Source organism: Cupressus sempervirens, chromosome 9 (genome assembly GCF_028749045.1).
Source record: "Cupressus sempervirens isolate cs-2001-9-10 chromosome 9, ASM2874904v1, whole genome shotgun sequence".
NCBI classification, from domain to species: Eukaryota; Viridiplantae; Streptophyta; class Pinopsida; order Cupressales; family Cupressaceae; genus Cupressus; species Cupressus sempervirens.
Genome location: NC_143126.1, coordinates 372,875,296 through 372,886,046, shown reverse-complemented (window position 1 = coordinate 372,886,046; position 10,751 = coordinate 372,875,296). Strand labels below are relative to the sequence as shown.

At 35.2% G+C, this 10,751-nt stretch overlaps 1 protein-coding gene across 1 annotated transcript in view; it reads left to right on the top strand.

Annotated features, from left to right (window-relative positions):
* Nucleotides 1–998: 998 nt before the first annotated feature.
* Nucleotides 999–10,751, top strand: part of SAP18 (SIN3 associated polypeptide P18) — a 62,435-nt gene continuing 52,682 nt past the window's right edge. Inside the window, exon 1 of the mRNA XM_089800173.1 lies at nucleotides 999–1,154. Coding sequence (XP_089656299.1) covers nucleotides 1,044–1,154 — 111 coding nt within the window. The 5' untranslated portion in view covers nucleotides 999–1,043. The remainder of the gene's footprint in view (nucleotides 1,155–10,751) is intronic.

Sequence of the window (10,751 nt, the reverse complement as noted above, 5' to 3'; positions counted from 1 at the left end):
AACATGCCAACAAGCTTAATTGAAGGCCTTTGAGGCCATAGAGAAAAAAACATTATGCAAGTCATTAGTACACCATTTACTTGTTTATCTTCTATTGTTTTTATTATAATCAATGATTTGGAATCACACTTGGTAATTCATCATAGGATGAAAAAGTTAAAAAGTAACCCTAAACTTCGAAAGTTTTCCCACTAATGATGAATCATGAAATATATTTTCAAATATTGTTAATAAAATTATTTTACACAATCATATCCATAAGTTAATCAATATTATTAAAATGGAAAATATCTCTAATAAATTCATTTTACACAATCACATCCATAACTTAATGAAGAAAATTATAATGAGCATTGAACCACTTCAAAAACATGTTAAAAACTCACCTAAAATGTAAAGGTTAATCAAATCAACTTGATACACAGTTTGTGAAAATGATAACTTGAGAAGTTGAAAATATATGTGTTTTGAAAATCTCATAGGTAGAGATACTTGAGGAGTTGAGAAATACCTTTGTTGTGAAGCACTTTTAGACCACCCTGACCATTTTTGTTTCATGACCAAAAATCCCAAAAATTATAAGAAAAATATGTTGAACCTTTTAGTGTTCTATGCAATTTTAGACAATGATAATATTCATAAAATACTCTATCTATTGACTTACCCCTTGAACCTCTTGCAAATGCAAGTGCTAGTGAATAGTCTCTTTTTATTAATTTGCACACTAGATGGATTTCAAACTGATTAATGTTCTTAATCTCAAATTCAAACTACCTAACAATTGAATCGTGATATAAAGATTTGCATTGAAGTCCAAATTTCTTACCCTCGGTAAGAATGCTTAAATCAAACATTAAACCATGGAAGAAATGAACGCGGGTATAAAAAAGTTTCTCGCGTATTCAAGGAAACTTGCCAAATAAAAGAGAGCATTGAAGTGAAATCCCGATAATAATAACAGAAAGAATATAAATCTTAGAGGATCTGAAAGGATTAATATACAGCGAGAACAGAGAAGAGTGCGCGAGTTCAGAAGAAAATCAATGGCGGATATGCTGAACAGAGGTGCGCGAGTCGGGGCTCTTCCTCCTCCGCCACCTATGCAGTCTCGAGGCCCTCTTCGCCCTCCTCCTCCTCTCGTCGATCGCGAAAAGGTATTATTAATCAGCACTCACGATCGTTCTATACTTTTTCACTGACTTGTATACAGTTCATCCACTGAACATGAATTTTAGGTTTTTTTTTCTTTTGAATTTATTTATATTAAAATCTAGTGTTTCTTAACTAGGAGGTGTATTGACTGCAATAAAATGCTAGTGCAAACCATGAACCCTAAATCCTTTACACCCAACTCTTTAGTTGGATTCTGGTGGTCTCCCTTGTGCAACTTAAGTCGGACATTAAAATGGCCATCTATTGTTTAGATGGAAATGAGCGACACATGCATTGCTTCAGAGAGATTAGCCACAAAACTTTCGAATTTGTTAGAACGAGCAATACACGAATTTCGAGAAGATGGCACTAGAAACAACTTGTAGGATGGCCAGGAGCTGAGTGGTGGAGCAACTGCGCCTGGGCCTGGGTCCTAACTAATCTAATGTAAAATCGTATGGTAAAGATTCACATGATTACCTTGCATTGAAGTTTGTCTTTAGGGGACGTGCTGAAGAAAATTAGCTACATTTGAACTGTAATTTGGAAACATGCCCAAAACAAAGACATATTGGTACCTCAGTGGTAGAGCAACCCAGTATGCAATAGGAGGTTATAGTCTGGAGTCCCAACTTGTCCAGGGAAAGTAACAATCGAAAATCTAATTATTATTATTTATTATGTGTTACAACTTACTTTCGACTGGTATAAATAGTACTTTGCTTAACCAGCTAATAGACTGCTTTTTACATATTTTTTTTGAGATACAGAGTTAAATGCAATATTATTTTTCTTTTCTGCTATGATCTATTAGAACTGCAGAAAATACAGAATGGTGCGACCAAGTAGATATGTTTGTGAGCTCAACTAGTGTTGCAGATCAATCAACTGCAGCCATAGTAGCATTCTATTTACGTGGCACTGACATGTAAACTTAAATGATAAACATAATTTAGTTGTTTGGGTATAAAACGGGAAAGACCTAACAAAAAAATGCTGAATTGTTTGTAAAAATACAGAATTTTTTTTTGTTATGTCATGTTGAATATAGTGCATAGAAAGATTGCAAACATAAGGTGCAAATAAAGAAAAACTGGTTATTTTTATTTCATGCCAAACATAGTTGGCACTAGTTTGCCTGGCAATGAAGGCCTTTATAAATGGAGGAAAGGTCTATTGCTCCTGATTGGCTGTAGCAACTGCTGAAATATATATTTGCTTGCCCTCTCCTTTTGCAACCACCTGAGCAGGTATCTTTATCCTTCGCTTGTTGCATTGAAACAAATATCTGTTTACATATTGGCCTCACTCCATTAGGAGGAGGATATTATGGGAAAACGAACAACAGATTGTTTGTTCTTGATGGCTTCTACTGCTATGTTTTCGAGTTCTGATTCTTGCAGAGAAGCTTTGTGCTGTCAAGATTGCATGCTGATATGATCAAAGATGATGGTGCATTGAAACCATATAATGTTTCAAAAATTATTCTTGCAAATACAAATATTCAGGAGCATGCTGACAAGAATGTCTTGTCTACTTTCCACTAAGGAAATATTTGGGAAGCTTAAAATGACACAAATCATTTAAAAATAGTTGACATGTAAGATGCTCAAGACAACAAGAAGGGATTTCCCTTATCGAGGATTTGAAAAACATAATCCATTTTCTAATGGGCCGGCATGTAGGATGCTTTCTAGAATGGTCTAATCATTATATGTTTTTGACATAACTAATGAAGTCTCTTGGTCTGTTATAAACGTAGGTGGTGTTAAATCTCTTGGTAACATAAAGTGCATTTATTTCAAAGTATTTTATAAGTTATAGGAAGCAATTACCTTGTAAAATACTTAGTCTTCCAATAAGACTTTTCCAAGAAAGTACCCACATTTACATTGCTCATCTTATTCTTCCCAGTTGAAATCTTTTCCATATTTCTATTTTTTCTAGAGGCAATATTTGAGTAAGACCAAATAGGTGAGGGAAATGGGTAGTAGGCAAATAATACTTATAAAAAAGCAATTGTTGAATGTGTCATGCTTCATAGCGTGGAAGATGCTTCAAGATCAAAAAGCCTATCAACATGAGTTGTATAGAACAGAAGTGGGTGTAATATAACTAAAAGGTTCAATTCATTGTTAGTCAAGGACAATGTGTCTAGACATGTTCAAAACATGCAAGATGCCCAAGAGTCTTGTAAAAAAATAGAAGATTGGGTACAAAACCAATATTTCACGGAGAAGCTACACATAAATGTAGAATGATGAAAAGCTGAATACTTTTAAATGCAACTCAAAGACAAAAAACGAAGCACTAGAGGTGTAGGAAGAAGTATTATAATGAGCAGTAATGATGATGCAGAAAAGAAAGCTCTCTCTTCCAAACAAAGAATGCAAAAATCCCTCCAACGAATGAGAAAGACAAAAAATTGCAATTAACAAATTGGGGCGAATCCCACAATTGTAAAGACTACTAGTACAACTGCATCATCCAAAAAACTAGAGAAAATCTCCAAAGATCTAGGTGCAGCAAGGCCAATCTTTTTGAGGAGGAAAGATCTAGTCTCATTGGTCAAATAACATCTAGGGGTGATCAACCTTGAGAAAAGCTATGCTTTGCAAATCAAATGCAAAGGCATTGTTCCTTTTATCCACAAGAAAATATGGCAAGTCTTGGGTGTCTTGTTTGTTTTTGAGATGAATAATTTATTGTCAATGAGTCATATGCTTGTGAGTAATGGGGAAATTGAATTTAACATGATTGATAGCTTCAAACTTTTACTGGTCAATGACAAGTCTAACCCCAATAGAGTTGTAGTTAAAGGTTTTGAGAAACAAGGTATGTTTGTCTTTGATGTGTACTACTAAGCTGCCCTGTTTTTCTTGTTTCTTTTGAAGATTAGAGATCACTTTGGCACCAATAGTTTGGATATTTTAACTAATGGCATTGAATAAGCAATAGATGGTTTGTGGGGTACAAGCTATTAAGAATACCTAAATTATTTGTTCCATTTGTGTTGTTGGTAAGAAACATTACTTGAAGTTTGATTATGACAAGTGTCATCAAGTGTCTATTCATGATCTAAGTCATAGCAAGTTGTTTAGATTCTGATACTTTTTGTTGTTCATTGATGATTGCTCTCCACAAATATGGGTGTTTTTATTAAAGCATAAGCTTGATACTTCCGAAATCATCAGTAATCTACAAATATCCTCTTTTCAAATCAAGGGAGGGTAGATATCAAATGATTGGAAACTTTTGTTCTCAACAAGGTATGCATTGACAATTAATTGATGTTTAGGGGAGAGGACCCAATACTTGAATGCGTTCCAATAGTTGTGATAAATATTGTTCACTTAATACCTATACTTATTGACTTAATGTCCAATTTTTTTGAGAACATTGTACCAATGCTTGTGATGCTAACTGCCCAAAATTGAATAAAATGTACTTTGAGTTATAAAAATTAACTAATGATGTGATGCCACATCAGCTGTTCAACTATGGGTACCCTTAATGCACGACCATTGGTCTCACTTTTTTTGGGGCTGTTTTAGACAACTTGGCAAAAAGTATGCTGATGTGGCATCATGATGGGTGACGTGGACTTGAAACCTTAGTTATCAGTAGACGACTTGCCAAGTAACCCGCTGTAAAAAACTGGGAGTGATTTGAAATTTTTATGCAGGGTTTTGATAAGTGCGAAGTTAGGGTGTTCAAGTATTGGGTCCTCTCCCCTACACTCGTAACAAAATGGAGATGATGACATGCATGTTGAAAAATCTGAACATGGACATATGCTATTGGGAAAAAATAGGGAATACAATATTGTATTTAGTAGTGTTACTCCAAGTTCTTGAGATGCGGTGTGAGGTTTTAGGGATAGAAAAATAAATGATTAATTTTCAGGATGATGGGGAGTTTTATTAAAATAGCTTCAATAAACTAAAAGAAGCTGAACATTTAAACAATAAATATAATTTTCTGAATTTGTAAAGACAATCCTCCAAGTTTTGACTTTTTAAGGCTTTTTAGTTTTTAACTTTCTTTTTATTCTTTTAGTTTGCTCAAAAGTTAATTTTATATATTTTTATGTATTAAATAAAGTTGCTTATTCCTAAAAATGGTATATCCCTACCAAGTGCTTAAGTCCATAAGATATTTTGGACATCACAAAGACTCTTGATGTTTCAAATTGTTACTCAACAAGGCACCAACAATAAGTGTTCAGCAACATTACTCCCCAAGTAGCATGGTTGGGAAGGAAGGCAAATGCTAGTTGAAAAATATGGAGGAGGCAATCACAGTCCTTTCCCTCTTTAACATTGTTTTTTCAATTTAGAGGGTTTCATCTTTTATTTTGTTTAAAACCTAGCTTTTAAATTTTTTAATATTTTCAAATTAAAAAATAATTTTAGGCTGTTAGACCTTGAAGGACGGGACTCTCCCATCAAGTACTTGAGACCTTGAGATGATCTTGTTACGGTAAATCAATTTTGTAATAAACAAATTGAAAGCCCCGTATATAGATTTACAAAGATGATGTTTCTATTATGAATCAATCATGAACTAAAGATGAAAATACAAGCTACCTAATAAACTAAAGACTATCTAAGTGGTCATTGCACTACTCTAATACCCCCCCTTAGTGTTCATTGTCCAACTATCCTACATAAGACTATATATGTCTTGTGGTCATAAATTCTTCATAACGTTTGCTATTGCTGAAACTTTTGTTAGATTTGCGAAATGTTAATGACCACTGCGAAATATAGAGAAGGCTGCTTCCTTCTTCAGAATGCTCCGCAACAAGAGACAAGAGCTTACCACTTACTCTGCCACTAGCCCTTCAGAATTTGCAAAACCTCTGACCAAACATTATCACAAAACTTCCAACCAGATGTTGGATAATAGAGCTGTCCCTCCATGTAGCCAGAGATTCACACCAAGAATAATTGCTATGATTTTGAGGAAAACTTGGCAAACCCTCCAAATTTTTGCCGAAGAGCATGATGCCACACAACCTATTGCAAAAAATCAAGAGTTCTGAGAGAAAACACCAAACCCAAGATTACACCATTGTTAATTTCTGAAAAAGGTAAAAACCCACAAGGGAATCCCATGCAACTTTGTAACTACAGAATCCTGAAACTACTTTTGAGGATAAAATTGAAATACCAAGTAGATAGCTGGCATAAAATCCGAGACATCGATCATCATACGAAACATTGATTTTAAGGGAAAAACAGTAAAACTTTTCTAGAAAACAGAGAGCCCTCCTTGACAAACAGTTAATTTTTGAGGAAAATTTTTAAACCCAATTTTTTTTTCAAGGGACAAAGTTATTAAAACCCACTAGAATTTTTTTTAAAGGGAAAAAGTTTATGAAAACCCATCAAAATTTTTTAAAGGAAAAAAATTATGTGAACCCATCAATTTTTTATAAGGGAAAACATTATGAAAACACATCAAATTTTTTTCAAGGGAAAATTTATGAAAACCCTTTTGGAATTTTACAGGGCAAAAATTATGAAAGCCCATTTGAGGAACTTCCATGAAGAAAAATCATGAGACTTTTTGTGGTAAGCAGCATATGCAAGGAACAAGAAACTCACAAAAAATACATGCAAGAACCATACAAGAATATGTAGCCCTCAAAAATCAGATATTTTCTCAAGCAAAACAATTGCTCAATCAACACCCTTGACCAGGGTTGCAATTTTTAGCAAAAATCTTTAAATACAAAATTTTCATAAAATTCCTCCAATGATATTTATTTAAAAGTTCAAAAATAAAATTTCTGGAAAAAAAATCCAGATTTAGAAGAGGTTCGATTATTTCTTAAGAAACTCTCCAAATTTTATGAAATCTCATGGACTCGCTTTGATAACATGCTATGGTAAATCAATGTTGTATTAAATAGAGGAGATAAAAGCTCTTTATATAGATTCTAAGATGTACACAAAGGATGTTTCTATTATGAAACAATTGCAAACTAAAGATAAAAATAAAAACTACCTAATAAACTAAGGACTAACTAAGATGATCAGTAAAGAAACATTATAATATTCTAATAGATATAAACATACTTATACCGTTGTGGAACATCAATCATTACTCAATCAAGCACCAACAAAAGTGTTGTGCAAAATCATTTCTAAAGAATGCTAATTGGAAAATATGCAAAGGCAATGACATTCCTCCCCAGTTTGACCTTTCAGGAGTTTTTATAATTTATTTTCTTAAAAAGTCACTACTTTTTTCTAAATTCACAAAACGGCGTACCCATATAATCCTGAAAAAGGGCTTCTATATTGGGTGATTGAGGTTAATGAAGCATCAATATAAGGTTTGAGCGACCTCACTCCTCAAGAAGCATGGTTGTTAAGGAAGTTAAATGCTAACTAGAAATTTGGAGAAGACAAGGTGAATAGTTGCATAGGAAATTTTGTGAGTGCATGTCTAAACACATTTGGAACATAATGATAATGGGTTACCGAGGCATGGATTTTACCAAAGTCTAGTTGGAAAATGATTTGTGTAAGGTTGAAATGTAAGTCAAAGAAGAATGACAACTCAACCTTTAAGGGAGAAAGATGTGGTTGAACAAATGGTGAGTTATTTGCAAATTGGTAACATAACAAAACAATATATAACAAGACTAGACAATGAATCTTAGGCAAGTGTCTTAAGAATGAATCCCAACCATTTTTCCAAGAATGAGTTTTGTTTGTTTTAGTCATTTGGATGAAAGATAATAAGGAGCTAAGCTACAAAGAAAATGTTAGCACTTAATGAGATACAGATATAAAGAGATAGAGATACAGACAAATAGAGGACTAGTATTAATATGGACATGAATTGATAGATGTAAGAACTACAATTTATATGTAGAAGATGGGACAACACAATGTAAATTGGAAATATGATTTGTACAATTTCCATTAATTCAATGTTTGTAACTTGCATATTTTGATATCACAATTTGAATTGTTGGCGAAATGAGTGGGAGAGGAGCAGGGTGAGGAAGAGGAGTTTTTCCAGGTTCTGGTTTTTGTGGGCATGGGGCTGGATTCGATCCTAGCCTAGATGCAGGCCCTGTGGCAAATGGAATCGATGGTAAATATCGAAGCTTGTGTCAGAGGGATTCTAGCAGCCTTTTGGGGTCCATGGGGCACGTGATTAGCAACAACTCCAAATGGCAGGGACACATGGGGGTTTCAATAGGGAATATAATGGCTAACTCCTTAGGGTTGAAAAGTTTTGCGAAGAATGTGCTGTTAGAAAGTCCAAAGATTAACCCAGGTGGTACCAAGTGGAGCTCATTGTTTGGGGTTAAACCTTCAGGTAAATCAGCCTTTCCTAAGGTTAACAGTATCTCTGACTCTTCTAAAAGCATCTATGCTATTAACATTCCTGATTCATTGATGGATCATTCTGTTAAAATTATGGTACTAACCCTAGTGGGTAAGTTTGCTGGACTAGACCTAATGTTGATGTGGTGAGAAACTTTACTAAGAGAAAGTGGTCTCTAAAAGGTCAAGTTGAGATAGCGGCTATGACCAAGGGTTTCTTCTCCTTTGAGTTTACAAATGAGGAAGATTTATCAAATGTTTTGTGCGGGGGGACCTTGGATGATGGGAAAAGTGTCTCTTGCTTTAGCTAAATGGTCTGCTAACATGGATATGAATGAATCCTTATTTTCTTCTATTCCTGTATGGGTTAGACTCCTAGGTTTCCCATTAGAATATTGGAACGAGTTAATCTTTAAAGGGGCAGCTAGCTCATTTGGGGAACTTTTATCTATTGACCCGATGACGACCTCTAGATCTAGAAGAGTTTATGCTAGAATATGTGTTAACGTTGAAGAAGACTTAGAACTGCCTCAAGTTATTTTCTTTCACTCAAAATTTGGGAAATGGGCACAAGAAATGGATTATGAAACCATCTTGTTTTCTTGTTTTTATTGCAAAAACTTAGGTCGTTGTGTAATGCCTTGCTCGGAGATCCTTGGAACAAGGATTCAATTCAAGCTAAGATTTTTTTTTTTACAAGTACAAATGCACATGACAACATCATATAGGGATTACAAAGATTGAAACGGAAGACTTATTCATAATCCCAACAACCAACGAATCTCCGAATGCCACTATCGAACTGACACACACAAACTCAAGAATGAAAATCAAAGACGACATCAAAACACAAAATCTCTGATCTGTCGAATCATGAAACCACAAGAAATCCAAAAGAGTACTCAAAAGTCCAAGTTGCATTCCTCGAAGAACAGTGGAGAGGCCCCTTGTTTTTTACGCGAGAGAATAACAACTGATAGTCTCGCATGAGGAAGCACCTGTTCGCGCAAGAAAGTACACTAGGCCATGCGAGGAAACAACATCTCGCGCGAGGATATGCTTGGCCCAACAACCAAAACACCCAAACTGGTGTGGGTTTCGCGCGAGGATTCACCAAGTTGAGCGAAGATACCTAGCACACCACGCCAACAATTGCATTCTTGCGCGAGAAAGCACAATTTCGTGCGAGGATACAAATCAACAAATCAGAAAACATAAAGGTAAAAAGATAGGAAATAAATTTCCTCCACACTGGGGAGTACAAGAGCCACATAAATTGAGGAACGATTATTCGAGTGCATAAACAACAAGATGCCATGAAACCAGAAAGAGAAACATCTATCCATCTAAACCAAAGCAGTAAATTAACATATTGAAAGCAACATCACAGTGTATAGAGGTAACATTGCAATGTATAAAAATAACATCATAATAACTAAACAACCAAACTAAGTACGTGGTTCCTCCCAACCGTCAATAGCATCATAAGACCATCGTGGATCCTAGCCATCTCCTGCGTGTAACATCCCAAGCCATCGATCAGATCGTCAGTACTATCGTAATAGGGATGTCACTATTAAACATGCTACAACATGAGCATAAGGAAATATAACATGCTAAAAGTACAACATTAGATAATCCAATAAATCAACCACATCATCTATCATATGCGTAACATCATCTAAACATGATATCCAAGCATTCCAATGAAAACATAAATCACAAGAAAGCATACTCCGGAACCCGAAGCATCAAGTGAAAACATCCAACAATGGTTGCACTAGGATAAAAGACTGTCTCTGTAGATTGGTCCCTAGCAATGGTATGGGTAGCTACGCCTCCCAACCACGTGGCACCTGTAGGTCCACTCGTGCCGTGCTGATGGAGATAATGATTCAACCACAAACATACACAAAGCAAACATCCATGGCTATCACTCATGCTAGGCAGTAATGATGACTGTAACCAAGAATCTAAGACAATGCAAGTAGTATGGGTCCTGGTCAGACACTCATAAGGCTACTAAGTAGGGGCTGACATCATGGAGAGTTGGATCACGTGTGGCAACACTCTCAAGGGACTTGTTGATGTGTGTTTTATGACTCACCAAACAGTAGAACAAAATACCGAAATATCTTATCCTCTCTTGAATAAAGTCTTGTGTATGCTAAGATTGCTAGAAGATCATACAATGACTTCAAGGTTCCTTTAATGCTAGGTCTTGACTGTGGATAAGATCGGTGGTTG